Source organism: Cyanistes caeruleus, chromosome 26 (assembly GCF_971803275.1).
Source record: "Cyanistes caeruleus chromosome 26, bCyaCae1.hap1.1, whole genome shotgun sequence".
In the NCBI taxonomy this organism is placed as follows: Eukaryota; Metazoa; Chordata; class Aves; order Passeriformes; family Paridae; genus Cyanistes; species Cyanistes caeruleus.
Window position 1 is genome coordinate 4,776,405 of NC_141726.1, and position 18,911 is coordinate 4,795,315.

General features: G+C 57.5%; 2 protein-coding genes across 2 annotated transcripts; one reads left to right on the forward strand and one right to left on the reverse strand.

The window, feature by feature from the left end:
• Nucleotides 1-1,385: 1,385 nt before the first annotated feature.
• HEYL (hes related family bHLH transcription factor with YRPW motif like) lies at nucleotides 1,386-10,068 on the reverse strand. Its single transcript, XM_023941218.2, has 5 exons — nucleotides 9,820-10,068; nucleotides 6,140-6,206; nucleotides 5,739-5,822; nucleotides 5,215-5,296; nucleotides 1,386-3,841 (listed from the first exon to the last, which is right to left on the reverse strand). The coding sequence occupies exons 1-5, from the start codon at nucleotides 9,897-9,899 to the stop codon at nucleotides 3,195-3,197; spliced, it is 960 nt and encodes a 319-aa protein (XP_023796986.1). The 5' UTR covers nucleotides 9,900-10,068; the 3' UTR covers nucleotides 1,386-3,194.
• Nucleotides 10,069-14,839: 4,771 nt separating this feature from the next.
• On the forward strand, nucleotides 14,840-18,054 carry LOC147649278 (uncharacterized). Its single transcript, XM_086863290.1, has 2 exons — nucleotides 14,840-17,433; nucleotides 17,534-18,054. Exons 1-2 carry the CDS (start codon nucleotides 16,870-16,872, stop codon nucleotides 18,032-18,034), a joined length of 1,065 nt encoding a protein of 354 aa, XP_086719416.1. The 5' UTR covers nucleotides 14,840-16,869; the 3' UTR covers nucleotides 18,035-18,054.
• Nucleotides 18,055-18,911: the final 857 nt, after the last annotated feature.

The window sequence follows — 18,911 nt, forward strand, 5'->3', positions numbered from 1 at the left end:
TTTCATGCAGGGGAATTTGGGAGAGCAGGGCTCGCTCCTGGAGCACCTGCTGCACAGATCTCCCACAGCTTGGGAGTGTCCCTGTCCCCTCCAAACTCGTTCATCAGGACCTTGTTTTGTTCCAGCCGGGGTGAGAGCCTTGTTTAACACCGAGCAGCCCCAGCCCACGCTTCCCCACAGGCCTCTCCATCAGGATTTACTTTTTTTTTTTTGCCTGAAGAACAAGGATGAAGGAAGTGCACGGAGAGTTCGGGGATTTCCCCTGCAGGGTAGATCAAAAGTTGCCAGGATGTATTAGAGTTTAGGCTAAAGAAAACCCTGAGAAAAGAAAATAAAATTAAACGAAGCTGCAGTCCTGAGCTACTGCTCTATAATCACCGTGTTGCAGTGGGGAGAAAACCCTCAACCAAAGCCCTTCCACCCACCCTGGCTCCCGTTTGATCCGTGGAGATCAGGAAGGGTTGTTTGGTGGTTTTTCTCCCCCCACACTGTCTGTATTTTGTTTCTCTGTTTTGTTTTAGCACTGGCACCCTCAGGGCCAGTTTGTGGGTTTAATTCGGTTCCTCTCTCTGGCCACACCAAGAGCGCTCAGCTCCTCCAGCCGGGTCAGGGCAGCTCAGGCACCAGAGGGATGACCCATCATCAATAGCCCTTTTATTGCTCCTGAAGTTTCTCCCCGCTTCCAGACGGATGCTGCATTACTCCAGCACAGCTGCAGTTGCTCCCTTCCAGCAATTCCCCACACAGCACTTAAGGGAGGGATTTATGGGCGGTTTTGAAAGGCGTTTTGCAGCCAGAAGGAGTTATGGGAAAGGAAGTTGAATTCCCACCATTCCCCAGGAAAATTCTCCCAAGCATCTTTCACGAAGAGGGATCATTTACTGGTCCTTTCCTCAAAACAGAGACAGGCTCTCAGCTGTGGCTCTTTGTTTAGTCCAAAGCATTTCCCGACAGCGAGATGCCACGGGGGTTATTCTGGTCCTGGCTGCAAAGGGTCAGGAGACCAGAGCGAGCCCTCAGTCTGGCTGAAAAGTTCTGCCAGACCCCATCTGTTCCCTGACACTTTTGCAGACCCTAATTTAAATTATTTCTTCTCAAGTGATGGATTATTGCCGATCTCAGGGCAAGCCTTGGTGAATATCCAGCTGGTTTTGAGTCGTTTTGCAAAGTAAAAAGTTTTGGGGCCAGAATGACCAAGAGCTATAAAATGATCAGAGGGGATGTCACATTAAAAGCTGCGTCTTACCTTATTTTTGGAGCTTTTCAGGAATCAAAACCTGCCTCAAAATTACTCATCAATAACCTTCACAGGTCCCTTCCATGATCCAGGCAGGCTGGATGAGCAGAGTGGGTTCACTCCAACACTACATTTCACAACCAGGACAGGGGTTTGAAAGACTTTATTTGACACCTTTGCTGATGTCACAGCTTGTGAATCTAAGAGCAGTGCACAGTGTAAAGTGAGGCCATGAGCTCTAGTGCACAAACCAGCTGCAGGAACAGCCAGGGGCCACGAGGATTTCCCTCCTGTGACTTTATTTAAAGGGAATATGTCGTTCCTGGCTGATTCCAGCACTTGAGGACAGGAGTGAGAAGCAGCAGAGGCATTTCTGTGTGTTAAATTCGATGACTTCCATCAAAACAACTGGGAGGGACTGACTTCCCAAACAGTGGCAGATACATACATTGGCATGCACATGGCAGATACCATCTGCAGGGAGGAAAACAACAGCTCATCCACACAGCCCAACCGGCTGCACCAACGACCTGAGGCATGGGAAGAATTCCTCCCATTCAAAAGAGATCTTCTCCCTCTTTTTTTAACCTTTCTTTTGCACTGACCTTTTCTCTCTTTCCATGTCAGAGTGCTGTGGAGGTGGGCAAGGGTTGGGCGTGCAGCTGGGTCCGGAATATTCTGCATCCCAGCAAGTCAAGGCACAAATGCAGGGAGCTGTTGGGGTGAGGGGGATCGCTGGGACACCCTGTGCTCGTGGCACAGGGGCAGGGTGGCTTGAAAGCTTCAAGTTTCTGTTCTTTCTGCCCAAAGAAGAGAGGAGGGGAGGCCAGCTTCAGGAGCAGAGGTGTGATCTGCTGTGTCAGTCAGCTAGGGACTCTGGAAAAGTGCAGTGACACCTCAGTGGGTTTTGGTCCCAGCCCAGGGAGGGGGATGAGAGGTGTGAGACCCCAAACATGGTGCTGGAGAAAGAAAACTGAGACATTGTGGGAGGAGAGGGTGAGGGATGCTGGGCTCAGGGAGAATGAGGGAGGCACTTCAAATTCAGGCTGCTCCAACCCATTTTTCCCCTTTGCAGTCACCGCTGTTCAGCAGGGGGGTGGAGGAGAGACAGCTCCAGCAGGGAGGCTGGCAGAGGGAAAGGCATTTTCTTCTCACTTTGTCAGGGCCTTCCCCTCCATGACAGGCTTCCCTTTGAAATCCTGTCTCACCTCTTCTCACCTCGGTGCAGGGCTCGGGTAGGGATTGTGCCAGGAGCCCGGCACAGACCCTGCAGCCACGGCAGGATCTCAGCCGGGCTGTGGGAACCAGCCCTGCTAAGCCTCTGCCTCACTCCACCTTAAGGGCACGTAAGTGGGAAAAGCTGGTAATGCAGACAGGAAAGCACAGGGATTAGCAGGCAGCCGGTTTTCTTCGGGAGCTGGGGAAGCCGGAGCTTGCCTTGTGGGTGCCAGCAGTGCTGGGCACGGGCCGTGAGCTGTGTCCATCCCACCACACCAAAATTAGGTGCTGCAGCTGGGGGGATGCGTGGCAGGGAATCAGCACGAGCAAGTCTGGCTGGCAGCTCCGAGTCCTCAGGGAAATAAAGACAGTGTTCCAAGCTGGTTTTGGCTGTTTTCCAAAGGAGAGCGAGGCTGGGTTCTGCAGAGGGGTTTGCTGGAGGAGGAACGGGGTTGGGATCTGTGTGTGCCCCCTCCCTCGTGGCCAGAAGGGTCTGGAGTGTGGCCTCGTGCACACAGGGAATTGGATGTGATTTAGGTTTGCGGGCACCACGAGGGAGAGGACGTGTGATGGTGAGGCGAGGAGGGCGGTGCAAGGAGGGAGGGAAGAGCAGAGAGAATTTTCTCTACGGATCCTTGGCTTCTGCAAAGCAGGAAAGATGCCTTTTGAACCGAGTTCGTTCTCAGCCCTGCGGGCAATGAACGCTGAAGAATTCCTGTCTCCGGAGGGGAAGGGAGGGTCAGAAAGCCCCAATTTCCGTCGCCCATGAGCGGCAGATCCTGGATGTCCCAACCCTGATCCCTGGTCCCTGCGTGGCAGCGCCCAAGACGGGAGGTGCGACGTAAGCTGGCGGCACAGGGATGCCGGCAGAGGCTGGAGAGAAGAGGAATGTGGCGATTTGGCTCTTGGACGAGCCCTCTCTCAGTGCTCCCGCTGGTGACGGCATCCTGGGCACGGCCGTGGCCGAGCCGGCTCCCCGGGCCCTCCGGCTGGAGGAGCCCATCCTGCTGGCCAAGAAGCTCCGGCGGGACGGCAACATCTCCCCAGGGATGCGGCGGAGAGGAGCCGGCCTCACTGCAGGGCTGGGGTAAGCCAAGGAAGACGCAGTCAAAACAAGCGGAGCGGGAGCAGCCTCCCTCCTGGGGATCTGCACGGGGCCGTGCGCGAAGGACCACGGCCAGGTCTGGATGGGCAGCAGGGACGTGGCCACGGGACAAGGCTCCATTTCCGCCACGTAATTATTCAGGTGGGAGAGGAGTCGCAGCCGGATGGGGTCGGCAGCGTTTTGGCCCTCGAGGATGCCCAGGTACCTGACAACTTCGGTGAGACACTCGCGGAAGCCGATGCTTCTGTAATCCACGGCCAGAGCCCGGGCATCCAGGAAGCCTGGAGGGAGAGGACACGGGGGACAGTAAGGCAGAGCTCAGGAATGCGCTTGGATTTCACTACCCTCTCTAATGCACTGTGTATTTCACTTGAGGCACTTTGCTGCCGTGTGATATTCCTGAAGCAGGCAGCCAAGTGGGTGTCCCAAGGGGCTGGAGCGTGCATGAGAGCGGCTTCTGCGCTTATCTCACCGGGATAAACCCGCCAGGGTCAGGGAGCCTCTCACTCCCTGCGAGACCAGTAACAGATTTCATTAGCTGTGCTCGGGAAGGAAGAATTTTTTCCTGTTCCATCAGTTCTCACAGCTGGAGACACGGCTGTGGGATAGATGGGCACTGGGATTGGGCTGCCTTTGCCCAGTTTGGGATATTCCACTCTGGACAGTGTCTCTTCAAGCCACACCTTAGCACCACTTCCCTCTGCCTGGCTCCCAAAATTTACATTCCCTTCAAACCAATGTCACAGGGCAGTGGCAGAACCAAAATAGCTGGGCTGAGAAAGCTCAAAGCCACAGAAATCAGCAACCAACCGCTGATTTTCAGGCTTCTGCTCCCAACTTGCAGCTTCATGAGACCATAGGCAATAAAGCAGAGAATGTCACAGCACAGTGAAGCGCTGGACCACTGTGCTTGACGGGGTCTCTCGTGACAATGCAGTCCTTTGTTGCAGTGCAGTCAAACTGAATATCTAAACAAATGTTCCAGACCAAGTTACAGCCCTGAACCAAAGTCTGGATGCCAGCAATGTCCCCAGCAAGCCAAAACTGGGTGGTAAGCAAGCCAGAGGCTTCTTTACTGGAGCTGTGATCTCCATCCTGTTAACTGGAACAGGACAGAGGGTCTGTACTGAGGTCTCAGTACAAATAAGACCTTTGTTGAATTTTGCACAGGGCTCCCTCTCTCTTCTTATAACAACCAAGAGACACACACACAAAAAAAAAAAAAAGAACAGAAAGGGAAAAAAAGCCTTGTTTATTTGCAGAGCCCTCATGCAGAATTCAGCCTCCGCAGGAAATGTATCCCAGGGAGGAGGTAAAGAGTTTAATATGGTTTTTCTGGAAGCAGGCTCCACTTCTGAGCAGGAATAAATGAGTTTCTGGCAAAACAGCTTTTAGCAGGGGGTGTGACACCAACAGTGCTGTCCCTGTGGAGCTGGGGCTTCACCATTCCACACACCCCAGTCTCCCAAATGGATGCATGGGATGCTGACCCAGCTGTAGGAAAACGCCCATCTGCTCTCCCTCAAAAGATATTTCCCTTGGGAAGCAGGCAGAGCTGGCTGAGGGCAGCTTGCTGATGATGATGAGGAGGAGGAATTTTCCTTCCAGGTTTGCACCTTCACCTCACCCATGTGCCCGTAAGAGCAGTTCTTACCTGTTCCTCCTGTGGCATGAAGCATTTTTAAGTGATCCACTGTCATTTGTAGAATTTCTGCCTTCTCCAGCTTGGAAGATCCCTGTGTTGGGAGCAGAAAGGAAAAGTCATTTGTCATTTTATGGTCCAGGGCTTTGTGCCTCTCAGGAGCTGGGGTCTGACCATTGATTTCCTCCCTGAAGTCCAGGAGTGCTCAGAATGGCTCAGAGCATCCACCAGGGCTCTGTTTTTTACACCAAGCGAGCAGAAAAAAGATCTCCTTCCCGATACAGACTGAAAAAAAATCCCCATTTCTCTGCTTCCTCCTATCTGCAAAACACTTCCTAGATTGAATTTATCCTCCCCAGGGCTCCTGAATATTTACTAATCCCATTTCACCACCCCATTTCCACCACCTACTTACTCCCTGAAGTGAGGATGGTAAGAAAGGCATAGCCTTGCTCCAGACTCCCTCATCCTTCAGGCTGCACCCCAAACCCTTCAGCCCTCACGGGGGGGCACCAGGGGCTCCCAAAAACACCCACCTGCTTCTCGAAGGCCGTGGGCACCAGGCGCCGCAGCTCCGAGAGGCTGCTGTTGATGCGGTCCCGGCGCCGCTTCTCGATGATCTGGGGGACATTTCCAAGCAGACAGAAGAAACCACAGTCAGCTTTACAGCCCCAGCTCACACATCTAAAGCCCTCCAGGTGCTTTGGAAGGGCCGTGTTTGTGAATGTTTTGGCGTGCAAAAGTTGAGTGAAGAAACGTGAGTTGGTGTGATAAGCCCAGGTGAAATTGCTCTCCCCCTTTCTGCCAGGTTTGAGGGCAAAACTCCGGGAAAAAAAATTGGTTTTGGGGAGAATTCTGCTGAAGGTGGGGCAGGAGGGGTGTAAAAAACAGTAAGGACGGGCCAACAGCTGCCCTGGTCATCATAAAGGACACTCACCCCTCTCCTCTTCTTCCTGGCTTGTATCTGAGATGTCGTGGTGGGAGACACAGACCTGGAAACGTGGCTGGAAAGGAAGGAGAGGGGATCATTTCTGGCTGGAGAGCAACCTCTGCTGCACATATGTTCTACACACATTTGCCATCTGCTGTTTCCTCCCCCCACCCCCCAAAAAAATGTATTCTGTGGTTCCCATCTCATTTTTACCCACAACACAGAGCTCAGGAACTGGGGATGGGGGAGCAAAGCAGAGACTTGAATCGCACCCTCTCCCCTCCGAGAATCACCCACCAGCCTGGGAAAGATTTCTGCACCAAACTGTCCATCCACTCCCAGGCACAATTCCTCAATCCCAGCCTGTGATGGTATCTCCACGGGGCTGGAAAAGCAGCGACCTGAGCTCTGGAGTCACGGCCTTTTTTCCTCCATGTGTGAACCTCCTGTCTCTCGTGTCTGAGCCTGCCCTGTCTGCAGGGCTTTGCGTCTCGGAGCCGCGATAGCAGGAGGGATCTGAGTTCTGGGATCCCAGCTCCCACCCAGGGAGGGCTGGCTGCTCCTCAGGGTGAGGCCAGTGGTGGCACTGATGTGGTTTTTGAGGGCTTCCCAGAGAGTCGTTTCCCAAACCGCAATTTTTGGGGAGGGCTGAACTGACGGATGCCCCTGAACCGTTCCGAGTGGGGCAGGGAGGACACCTGGCAGGAGGTGACAGAGCAGGGACCCTCCTGCTCTGCTCAGGGGACGAGGGACATCGTGGGGACAGCCTAAGGAACAAACAAACCTGTGCCTGCCAGGTTAAAGGCACCAAAGGTCAGTTCTAGACATGCAGGGGGAGGCAAAGTTCAACCCTCAGGTCCCCATGGAGGTGAAATCTCCATAACCACGGGTGTGGGAAACTCCCTGGAGCAAGACCCCATGGCTGAGGAGGAGGATGAGGCTGGCTGGGCCATCTCCCACCTCCCCCAAATAGGGTTTGTCCCTCTGGGAGGTGGAGCTGGCTCAGGGCTGTTGCTGCTCCTTACAAAACTCGGAGCAGGGATGTGAACACGATCCCAGCCAGAGCTCGTGTCAGACACCCAGACCTGCAAAAGGGGCACTTGGGTTCACCCCAATCCAAATGTATTTCAGCTAGACAAAGCATTTTAATAGGAGTCTATTAAGGATTTTCCTGTAAGCAGCGAGCCGAGAGCTAGACCCAGCTCAGCCTATTAAAAATAGGCTCAAGCGAGGCACTTTCAGAAGTGGTTTTACACAATAACACGTTCTTCTACTCATCTTCATACAGGTCCCCTATTTGAATGTCTGCTGGGTGGGCTCTCTCTGGGCAGAGGTGCTGGCTGGCTCTGCAAGTACTAACATGCATTGCCAGCTACACAAACACACACAGAATGAGCGATTTGGATGTGAAAACGGGCTCTGCGTGGACACCGGGGTGTTTCAGGTGCTGAATTCACCTGGAAATGTAAAGTAGAATAGTGATTTTTGAAACTCTCTTTGCAGAGAGGTCTGGAAGCGTTGCTCTTTGTGAGCTTCAGGTCCAGATGTGGATATCAACACCCGTCTCCACTGCAAAATGTATTTTTAAAAAGCATCTGGTGGATTTGAACCACATAAAAGATAGTGTGAGTATATCTTCTGGCGATTAAAATTTCTGCATTTCTGCTCTTTTCTCGGTTTTATCATCCACAGCACGGCTTTGGCTGTGAACTGAGCAGATCTTGCACTTCTGCAGTGACCCCAGAGCCCAAACTTGCTCCATGCACTCACACCCGCCGTGACTCACCCCCTCCCTACAGGGAAACTGGTTTGCCCAAAGCACTCAACTGATGGGAAGCCCAGCCAGGCAGCCTCTCTCTGCTCTAATCACTCCTCCTCACTCCCCACCTGGCAGTGTTTGATTTTTTCTGGGTGCACCAGCGTCCCAAGCAGGATGGCATTACTTGGGGTGTGACCTCAGCAGGGCAGGAACAGCTCTTTTGGCCGTAGATTTGCGTGACATGAGGAACAACATCCACCTATAGGAATATCGCCAGATCACAGCCAGCCTGGTTCTACCACTGCCTCCAGAAGACAAACACATTAGCAGCACCAGAGAGAGATTAAAAGTTCATCATTACTGGCCACCGAAATAAAATATCGTGACAATCCCTGTATTTTATCCCTCGGGGTCCTATGGATGTGAAGAGGTGGGATATATTTCACCTGCAGAAGGAAAGCAGCTTAAATATTGATGCACTTGGAAACTGCCTAAGGGCTCAGGGAATTTCTGCAGGACGTTTTGTGTAAGATGTGCCCGACTCTGCTGCGACTGTATCAGAAGCAGATTCATGGATTTAGTCCCACGAGAGCCTGAGCTTGGCACCAGCCAGGCAGTTTCTCCACTCAGGATACCAAAGAGCAAGAGGGAATGAATTAATCCAAGGCCTCACTGGATGCTGAGGGAGGGGGAACACTTGGCTACTGAAACAAGAGTTCAAAAGCAGCTGATTTTTGGGTGGGAACAAATAACAAAGCCTTTTCTTCATCCCCTGTGCCGTCTGCACCCTCGGAGCCTGGGGAGGGCTGACCCAGCCTGGGAACACGGTGCCAGGGGAAGCCTGAGGGCATCACCTGGGGAACCACACAGGGCTCCTGTCCTCCCCATTCCCTGGGCTCCTGTCCTCCCCATTCCCTGGGCTCCTGTCCTCCCCATTCCCTCAGCTCCTGTCCTCCCCATTCCCTGGGCTCCTGTCCTCCCCATTCCCTCGGCTCCTGTCCTCACCATTCCCTCGGCTCCTGTCCTCCCCATTCCCTGGGCTCCTGTCCTCCCCATTCCCTGGGCTCCTGTCCTCCCCATTCCCTGGGCTCCTGTCCTCCCCATTCCCTGGGCTCCTGTCCTCACCATTTCCCTGGGCTCCTGTCCTCACCATTTCCCTGGGCTCCTGTCCTCACCATTCCCTGGGCTCCTGTCCTCACCATTCCCTCGGCTCCTGTCCTCCCCATTCCCTGGGCTCCTGTCCTCACCATTCCCTCGGCTCCTGTCCTCCCCATTCCCTCAGCTCCTGTCCTCCCCATTCCCATGGCTCCTGTCCTCACCATTCCCTGGGCTCCTGTCCTCCCCATTCCCTGGGCTCCTGTTCTCCCTATTCCCTCCCAAAGCAAAGCCCCAGAGCTGGAAGTGCAGCCCGGCAGCGCTGGGACAGAGGCTGCCGAGGGGCACCAGGGCAGCCCCTGCCTGCTCGGGCTCCCTCCCTAGCACATCCCAGCCCCAGCTGGTGCGTTACGAATGCATCAGCAGAGCAGAAGCGATTTTCTCACGGAAAAGCTCCCGGTTTCCTCCACATTCCCTGGGAGCCCTGGGCTGTGGGTGTCTCTGCCCCATCCGGGGGCGCAGAGAACGGGCTCCTACTGCCCTTCTCCCACCTGGCAGGAGAAGGCCACGGCGCTGGTTTTAATGGGATTCTCTTGAAGCTCCTGCCACAGCTTTAACTCTTGTATGGCCGCTTGGGTTTTCTTGCGGGGTCAGCCCATGAGCCCACTCTGGAGTCATCCTGCCGGTCCTCGCAGGACCAGCCCGACCCCGAGCGAGGTGCGAGGCAGTCCCGGTGCGGCGGTGGCAGCTCCGGTGCCCTCCCGTGCCGTGCCCCGGCAGGCACCGAGGAGCGGGACCCCAAAAACCCGCGTGGGACCCGGCCTGCCCTCACCTGTACTCCTCCTCCCGGCCCACGTCGATGGTGCCGTCAGACTCGGTGTCGGAGGAGCTCTCCTCGCAGAGCCGCTTCATCCTGGCAGGGGGAGAGGCCGCTGGGCTCGGCGAGCTCGCCCCACGCGTGGCCCCGGTGGCCGCCGCCGTCCTTGCCCGCCGTGCTCGGGGCAGCGCTCTGTCCCTGCCCGGGCTCCGCCGCTCCGGCCCCGCACGGCTCCTCCCCTGCCCGCTCTGCCTCTCCCACCCCCGGCTCCGGTTCCCTGGCTCCCTCCCGGCACGTCCCCTCCTCCCGGGTAATGGGTTAATGAGCCACCATCTCCCGGGAGTGACGGATTACGCGGCCGCGCCGGCGCTCCCCGGTTCCCAGGGCCCCCCCTCGCCCCTCCGCCTCCTCCCGCTCGCTGCTCGAAATCCCAAGTCTTCCTGTAAAAGGAACAGTCTGTGTGAACCGTCTCATGTCCCCCCCTCCTGCCCACGGCCCCCCTTCCACCCGCTGCACATTGGCCTCAGCCCCAGTTTAAAGGGACCAGTGACCTCACTGGCAACAGAAAACCGTGGGAAAGAGATGGGACCGATAAAGCCTTGAGTTGTTTCAGGGAAAAATCAACATCCAGCCCCACACGCACACACATGTCTGCCCGGCTCGGCTTTGCAGGCTCCCGGCTCAGATGGAAACCGGCTCGTTCCAAGCGCGGTGCTGTCTGAGGACTCCGCTCCGAGAGCCCTGGGCTGGGATTAAGCACCGGGGGCCGGGGTGGCAGCGGTGGCACCGGCTCCGGTGGTCCCCCAGCCTTGGAGCCTCTCCAGGTGCCAGCTCACGGCATTTGACACCCACCCTGTGAGACAAAACGGCAGAAGAAACCCGACTTTTAGGCTTTGCGACTCCGGCGTGAATCGCTGTTTTCTGGTTCTCTTGCCACAACGCTGGAAACTTTAACCCCCAGCCCAGCACCGAGCGAGCATCTCCCTTTCCCTGCTCTTGCGGGAAAGAGGCAGGAATCTGTTTTTCAGAGCCCTGCGCTGCTAAAAAAACCCCCAAGGCAGCAAAAAAACGTGTGCGTGTGGGAGAGAGACAGAGAGGGGAGGAGGGAGAGCGCTGAAGTGGAGGTTCCCAGTACGAAAATAATGCCTTTTATTTTGAAGAAAATAATCAGGGCTGAGATCTGGCAACACGTGGGTTTCCCAAAGCCGTGGTGGCGATAAGAGCCCGGCTCCTCTCGGGCCAGCCAAGCCTCCCGTGGCCTCCTGGGCTTCTCCCTATCTCCCTCAGCCATCTCTGCCAGCTCACCCCCGCTGCACCAACAGCGAGGTGTCTGCAATTCCCCAGCAGCTCCGGAAAAACCAAACCCCGGCTCCTGCCTGCCCTTCGCCCACGCCTGGCCCAGCTGAGCAAAGCACGGCTCCCTCCTGAGCAGTTTTTGGGTCTGAACCACCCCGTCCTCCCTTCTGAAGCGAAGCAGAAGGGACCTGAACCAGCTGTCCGGGTTCTGACACCTGAAAAAGGGGGTAAAACCTCTGCTTTAGGTCACAGCACTTTGTTACTTTAATTCTGCTGTTTTGTTTTCACTAGGAGAAGTGGTCAAGAAGCCGAGCTGTTATGAGCTTACATTTCCAAATGAAAAGTTACTTTGAAGCAGAAGAATTAGAAAAGTGTTATTTTAGCAGTTTGGAGACCGGCTCCTCCTCCCTTTCCAAAGTGATTTCAGTTAGAAACACATACATCTCCAAACCAAACTTCCCATAAACATGTGTTTTTGAGAGATTAATACTCTTTCCACTGATAAAACCATTTAAATGGGATCCTGAGATTGGTTGTTTCAGGCTCTTGCTCATATCACAGCGAGCCTGAACCGAGCCGAGCCCAGACCTGCCACAGAGGAACACTTTTCTTCTCCATTAGAAAGGAATTCACTGTCCAGACTCCATCTTTTCTGGGCCCTGTCTCAGCATCATTATCTGGGTTCAATTGAAGTGTAATTGGCAACATGTTTTTCTAGGATTACACTTCATTATGAACAGAGCGGGGGCCCTGAAACCCACTTCTCCTGTAATCGGATCCCTTCTCCAGCCTGTGCTCCTGGAGAGTGGTTCATCATCGAGCCCAGGGGGGATTGTGAGGGGCATCTGAACCACCCCAGACCGAGCAGAGACCCCTCAAGGGCCGGTTCGGTGGAGATGACAGGGGAGGATTAAATGGGTTTAGCCGCGTGAGGGGAGCTGGATTTCGGGAGTGTCACCCGTGTCCCACAGGAGGGAGCAGCCAGACCTCCCCCACTGCGGGCAAGGGGAGCTGGGATGCAGAAATGGGGGTTCTGCCCCTCCTGGTCCCTCCTTGGGTGTCTTTACAGCCAATTCCCATGCTCCAGTGACCCCGAGAGCAGAGCCACAAGCGGTGGGTGACCAACCTCTGCTTTGCTCTTCCCTGGAGAGCTCCAGGCTTTGCCACAGCCAAGCCAGGGAATTATCAGAGGAAATCTCTCCCCAAGCCCTGAATTAACAGCTCTGGCCCCGTGCTCGGGGCTGTTTCCCCTCTGGAATCACAGCGAGCGTTGCTGCAATGCCTGTCCCCGTCTCTGGGACCCCTGTGAGACCCTCAGGGACTCAGGAGGCGGTGAGAGCTGTCCCCTGCTCCGGCTGGCTGTGCCTCTCCGCGGTGGGAACTGTTTCCAGAGGATGGGTGTCACGAGGACGGGGCTAAGCCATCCATCACACCCAGCACTAATTGGCTACCCTGCTTCAGAGGCCAAGGAATAAGTGAGCTGCAAAGATTGATGTCCCTTCCCTGCAGCAGGAAAAACTCTCCGGGCCAGGACTGAGGGTGGATCCCTGCCAGGGAGCTGGGATTGCCTAAGTTTGCCTGTGCCAGGCCTGTCCTGGGGATGAAGGGCTCCAGACTAAGTGTCCCTGGAGGGGCGATGGTCAGCCCAGCCACCGACCCCCCCTCCCATGCTGCTCCCTCCCCTGCCGCCTTCCCAGCTCTGGGAAATGTCCCAGGAGAGCGGCCAGCTGTGAAAAGCTGCAGCAGCTGGAATGTGGGAGGGAGGGCAAGGCTTCTGGAAAGCCAGAGGCAGCCGAGGAGCAGGAACTTATCTGTTACCTCCCCGTGAACTGACACCTCTGATTTAACCCCGTGCATGCCTGGGATGCCCTGTCCGCACATCTTCAGTCAACATCACCTCCTAACCTCAGCTCCCACCGCCGCCTGCCAGAGCCACAGCTGTAATTTCCAAAGCTGAGGCCTCACAGGGATGCTGGGCAGGATTCCTGCCTGTGGACGGGCTGCCTCGCTCTGTGGCTGAGCAGATTCATCAGAGGCAGGAGAACCAGGCAGGGCCTTGGGGAGGTGATTGGGGATGAAAGCGTGGAGGGATGAATTCGGCATCACCTCCGTGCTCTGTCAGATGTGGAGCAGGGCCAGGAGAGGATTGTTTGCCGTGGCTCTGCTCCAAGCCAGAGGCACCACAATTGCAAACTCCCCCCCACTTCCCCGGCCCACGCAATGCAGAGCCCGCCCAGCCGACTGCTACGGGCAGTCCAGGGGAGGGAAAAACAACATTTTCCCACAAACCCGTGGCCTCACCCTTCCCCAGGCAGGGACAGGGCAGATCCTGGAGCTGAAATTCAGCGCTGCCCTCACCACCCTGGCAGTGTCCTCACACCTCTTGCCCCACAGCGGGTCTGGGAATGTGGCTCAGCCCTGCAAATCCCATGGGATGAGGCTCCAGGAGGCTGCACCTGCCGAGCTGGGACACCCTGGAGCTGCTCTGCCCTTGAGTCTGTGCCACCAGGTCAGTGGGGCTGAGGGACAGCCAGGATCACCATCCTGCTCTGGAATCAGCAGAACATCCTGATGGTTTGGCATCAGACACCTCACGTGGGTTAGGCCCTTGACATGCCTCAGTTTCCCCACCCATAATGGTGCTGCTGCACTGGGCACTCACTTTACAGAGAAGCCACAACGAGTGATAACTGATACTGCATCAAACCTGCCAACAGAGGGGTCACTGCTTGTCCAGGGGCCCCCTGAGGTCAGTGGCCACACGGAGTGGACTAAAGTCTTGTTGCCACTGGACAGTGGGCTGCTCCTCTGTGGTATTTCGTATCCAGAGAGGGTGATGGGGTCAAGGTGAGGGTGATGGGGACAGGATGAGGGTGATGGGGACAAGATGAGGGTGATGGGGACAAGATGAGGGTGATGGGGACAGGATGAGGGTTATGGGGACAAGATGAGGGTGATGGGGATGAGGTGAGGGTGATGGGGTCAAGGTGAGGGTGATGGGGATGAGGTGAGGGTGATGGGGTCAAGGTGAGGGTGATGGGGACAGGATGAAGGTGATGGGGATGAGGTGAGGGTGATGGGGACAAGGTGAAGGTGATGGGGACAAGATGAGGGTGATGGGGACAAGATGAGGGTGATGGGGACAGGATGAGGGTTATGGGGACAAGATGAGGGTGATGGGGACAAGGTGAGGGTGATGGGGACAAGGTGACCTGCTGTGGCACAGGATGGTCCCCATGACCCTGGGCTCCTTGGCTCTCGGGGATGGGATGAGCCAGCCCTGGAGGTGCCAGCCCTGCTCCCACCTCTGGCCTTGGAAAGCCTTGGATGGCCTTAGGGCTGCACCCTGGAGGAAACAGGAGGAGCTGGGATGGGAAAACCCATGGCTGGTGAGGCGAGGTCCTGGCCTTCCCCCGGGGCCAGTCCCGGGGGGGAACACAATGCCTTTGTTTGGGACTTGGCCTGCACAAGGAGCCCTTCCCTCCTCACTCAGCCCCAAAACACCAACCCTTCAAAAGGGCTGTCCTCCCCCTCCCCTTCCCCCAGCAATGCTAATGTGCCAGGCCTCTTCTTATGAACCCTGGGAGAGATCAGGCTGGTAGACAGTTCCACCACTTGTTAAATGTGTGTTTAGCGATCTTGTGAGTAGACAAGAACAAATACAAACAAGCCGGGCTGGAGAACCCCTGCCCCTCCGCCCTGCCTGGAACGCACCAGCCCCAAAGCCTTTCTTCTCTAACCACTTCAAACTTTCATTTCTTCTGAAGCCACAACAAGGCACACTTTGTAAAGCAAATGAGTAAACAGCAACTTTCAGCTTAAAAGGAAAACAAGGGGGAGGGACTGTTTTTAATTACTGGATTTTAAAAAGGGCTTTATTCTGTTAATTGCTTTCTGTTGTAAAATGTTCTCCTGCACACAGCCCTGGTTCTAGCTGCCTCGCTGCTGGCCAGATGGCACTGCAGAGGCAGTGACAGCATGTGCCTGGGCTGTTTGGGTACACAAGTGCCTTTAACATCCACAGACATCACCCCCGAGCCCTCCCAGCCTCACGGAGGTGACACGAGGCACCGAGGACGTGGCCGCTCTTTGGCGTGTCCAGCTCGAAAAGCTCCACGGGGCTGGTGGCTGCTGATCCCTTGGGCTGCAGTGTCACCTCCCCGGGCTGTGCTGGAGCTCCGTGTTCGTGCGAGGCTCTGAGCTCTGCTCGCTCCCACCCTGTGCAGCAGGAGCTGTGGGTTCTGGAGTGCGTGGAGGCATTTGGGGCTCTCCGTGCGCTGCAGCCGCGCCAGACGGATTCCAAGCGCAGCCCTGATGGTCACAAGCAGCCCGGGAGACACCCCCAGCCCCTGGGAGCAGATGGGTTAAAAACAGAGAGCTGAGGATCCTGAGCAGGAACGCCACCGGTGAGGTTGTCGCTGTGCTGGGGACAGATGGCACGAGGAAGGGACAGGGAGAGGTGGCAGCAGGAGACTCTTCTCCAATTGGATCCGTCCCAGGAGGGGAAGAGTGAGGGAAGGAAATGGAGCAGGGGTGGCTTTGGGCTCCTGCTGCCACATGGAGACCCTGAAGCCCTCAGTGCACCCTGAGCTGCTGCAGGGGTTTCCACAACGCCCCGGATGCCTCCGAGGGGGCCCAGGCAGTGCAGGGGAGAGGGAGAGAGGTTTGTTCCCCATGTGGAGCTCACAGGAGCACACACCCCTCCCTCCCTCCCTCCCTCCCTTGGCAGCCTCCCGGAGGGAGCACAGACGTGCCTGGGGAAACAGGGACAAGGAGGCTCCCGCTCAGGAGGGGAAGGGATCATCCCCTTCCAGCACAGAGGAGGGGAAGTGCACATCCAGAGGGCTTCCAAAGCCACCAGCCCTCTGCCACAGAGGCCCCAGGGTCAGGGATCACGCAGAGTTCAGGGCAGAGGCGAAGCTGGCCCGGGGAGAAGCCGCTCCCTCCGGCACTTGGAGCTCCTGGCTTTGCCTCCTTGGCTTGGCCTTTCCCTGCTGAAAGTGTCCCCCACCGCCACACGCTGCTCTTTTCCACGCTGGTGCTTCCCACAGAGCCATTAAAGCTGGGAAAGACCCTTAAAACCGAGTCTAACCATTAACCCAGCACCGCCGTGCTCTGCACTAAAGCACGTCCCCGAGTGCCACATCCTCGTGTTTTCTGAATGCTTCCAGGGATGGTGATTCCACCGCTGCCCCGGGCACCTCGTTCCAATGCCTGACCACCTTTTCAGCGAAGATTTTTTTTTTTTTTCCCCTAATATCCAACCTAAACTTCCCCTGGCACAACTTGATGCTGTTTTCTCTCATCCCTGGGAGCAGAGCCTGACCCTCACCTGGCTGCTCCTTTCTGCCAGGGAGTTGTGCAGAGCCAGGAGCTCCCCCTGAGCCCCCTTTTCTCCAGGCTCAGCCCCCCATTCCTGAGCTCCTCCTCATCCAACTTCTGCTCCATGGAGCTGCTTTGACCAGGAAATCTCCTCCCAACAAAAAAACAAACTCAGGAGGGGAGCAGCGACAGCCAGAGGTGCTTGGGGACCCGCCGTGCCCTTGGCATCAGGGAGATTTTCCTGCCTTTCCCTGCGCCCACCGCAGCCGGGGCTCGGCTCCTGCCAGGAGCCAGCAGCTGCTGCTGAATGCTCACTTTCTCTAATTGAATGGCAGGAAGTTCAGTCTTGTTCCTTCGCCTTTCAGGCTGTCAGCTGGAACAATCGCCCACCTGTGGCACCACCCCGGCGGTAGAAATAAGGAACAAAACACAATCGCTGCCCGAGGAATGGGATGGCGATCCGCCCGTCCCGAGTGCCCGCACACGGGAGAGGCGTCGGGACACACGGACAGCGCCGCTGGACACACGGACAGCGCCGCCGGACACACGGACAGCGCCACCGGACACACGGACAGAGCCGCCGGACACACGGACAGCGCCACCGGACACACGGACAGAGCCGCCGGACACACGGACAGCGCCGCTGGACACACGGACAGCGCCGCCGGACACACGGACAGCGCCACCGGACACACGGACAGAGCCGCCGGACACACGGACAGCGCCGCCGGACACACGGACAGAGCCGCCGGACACACGGACAGAGCCGCCGGACACACGGACAGCGCCGCCGGACACACGGACAGCGCCGCCGGACACACGGACAGCGCCGCCGGACACACGGACAGAGCCGCCGGACACACGGACAGCGCCACCGGACACACGGACAGAGCCGCCGGACACACGGACAGAGCCGGGACCGGGCTGTGCGGAGCCCGTGGCACACGGGGGGGAGCGGCCAGCCCGTGTGTGGAGCCCTACGGGGACTCGGGTGACAAACGCCGTGCCCAGGTTCCTGCCAGGAGCCCTGCGGGGACTCGGGTGACAAACGCCGTGCCCAGGTTCCTGCCAGGAGCCCTGCGGGGACTCGGGTGACAAACGCCGTGCCCAGGTTCCTGCCAGGAGCCCTGCGGGGACTCGGGTGACAAACGCCGTGCCCAGGTTCCTGCCAGCCGCCCTGCCGGGGTGGCCAGCGCTCCCACCCGGCAGCTGCCCCGTGTCTCCGGTTCAGAGCTCCGCTGTGTGCTGGCGGTTCCCTCGCTGCTTTTTCCCCGTTTCTCCGGAGCGGCTGCGAAGCCAAGAGGCAGCGAGAGCTCCTTGCTGGAGCTGCGCCTCCCTCGCCGCCACCCAAGGCGCTGCAGCCACCTCCGGCACTCATCATCAGTTCACAGCCGGGCCCCCGCTCCCCCCGGGAGGCTCCCGAGGCCGCGGCCGCCGCAGCTGGGCTGGATCTGACAGCTCGGCACAGCTGGAGGGAGCCCAGCTGAGGATGAGGATGGAGGGAGGTGCGGTGCGGGCCCTGCGGCTGCGAGGGCAGCGGGAGCCACCAGCGCTCACCCGCACAGGCCAAAGCTGCTGCCACAAGAGGAAATTATTAATTTGCTGGGAATAAAGTCGGCAGCGAGTCAAAAACCATCCTTCTCCCGATGTGCCCGAGAAAAGGCTCCCAGACTGCCCTGGTGCCGTGTTCCACGCCGGGACACGGACAGGCACCGTGTCCCCACGGGCCATGGAATGGGGCACTGTGTCCCCACGGGCCATGGAATGGGGCACCGTGTCCCCACGGTGATGGAATGGGGCACCGTGTCCCCACGGTGATGGAATGGGCACCGTGTCCCCACGGGTGATGGAATGGGGCACCGTGTAATGGGCACCGTGTCCCCATGGTGATGGAATGGGGCACCGTGTCCCCACGGGTGATGGAATGGGGCACCGTGTCCCCACGGTGATGGAATGGGGCACCGTGTAATGGGCACCGTGTCCCCACGGGTGATGGAATGGGGCACCGTGTCCCCACGGTGATGGAATGGGCACCGTGTCCCCACGGGTGATGGAATGGGCACCGTGTCCCCACGGTGATGGAATGGGCACCGTGTCCCCACGGCGATGGAATGGGCACCGTGTCCCCACGGGCCATGGAACGCGGGCACCGTGTCCCCATGGTGATGGAATGGGGCACTGTGTGATGGGCACTGTGTCCCCACGGGCCATGGACCGCGGGCACTGTGTCCCCACGGCGTGGAACACGGCTGAAGTTCAAACACACGTGCCAGGTTTGTTCCCAGCGTGGGACCCGTGGCACCTCGGGGTGCCCCCAAAGCCCCCAAAGCAGGGGAGGTGTCCCCCTCCCCGACACCCTTGGGCACTCCCCGTGGAGTCGCTGCCCCGTTTGTTTTCCCACTCCTGCCCCCCTCCATCTCCCCGAGTGGAGCCGGGGTATTCAGGGCTCGGCAGCCTGAAGGAAGCCAGATCCCTGGACGCATTCCTGC

What these genes read in the sequence shown, in the direction of transcription:
- HEYL (XM_023941218.2), bottom strand. Translation starts at nt 9,899, where the DNA reads ATGAAGCGGCTCTGCGAGGAGAGCTCCTCCGACACCGAGTCTGACGGC. An exon ending in GGCCGGGAGGAGGAGTACAG is followed by an intron (nt 6,207 to 9,819) that starts GTGAGGGCAGGC and finishes CTTCCTTTCCAG; the next exon opens with CCACGTTTCCAGGTCTGTGT. An exon ending in CCAGGAAGAAGAGGAGAGGG is followed by an intron (nt 5,823 to 6,139) that starts GTGAGTGTCCTT and finishes AATGTCCCCCAG; the next exon opens with ATCATCGAGAAGCGGCGCCG.
- LOC147649278 (XM_086863290.1), top strand. Translation starts at nt 16,870, where the DNA reads ATGGGATGGCGATCCGCCCGTCCCGAGTGCCCGCACACGGGAGAGGCG. An exon ending in GTGACAAACGCCGTGCCCAG is followed by an intron (nt 17,434 to 17,533) that starts GTTCCTGCCAGG and finishes CGCCGTGCCCAG; the next exon opens with GTTCCTGCCAGGAGCCCTGC.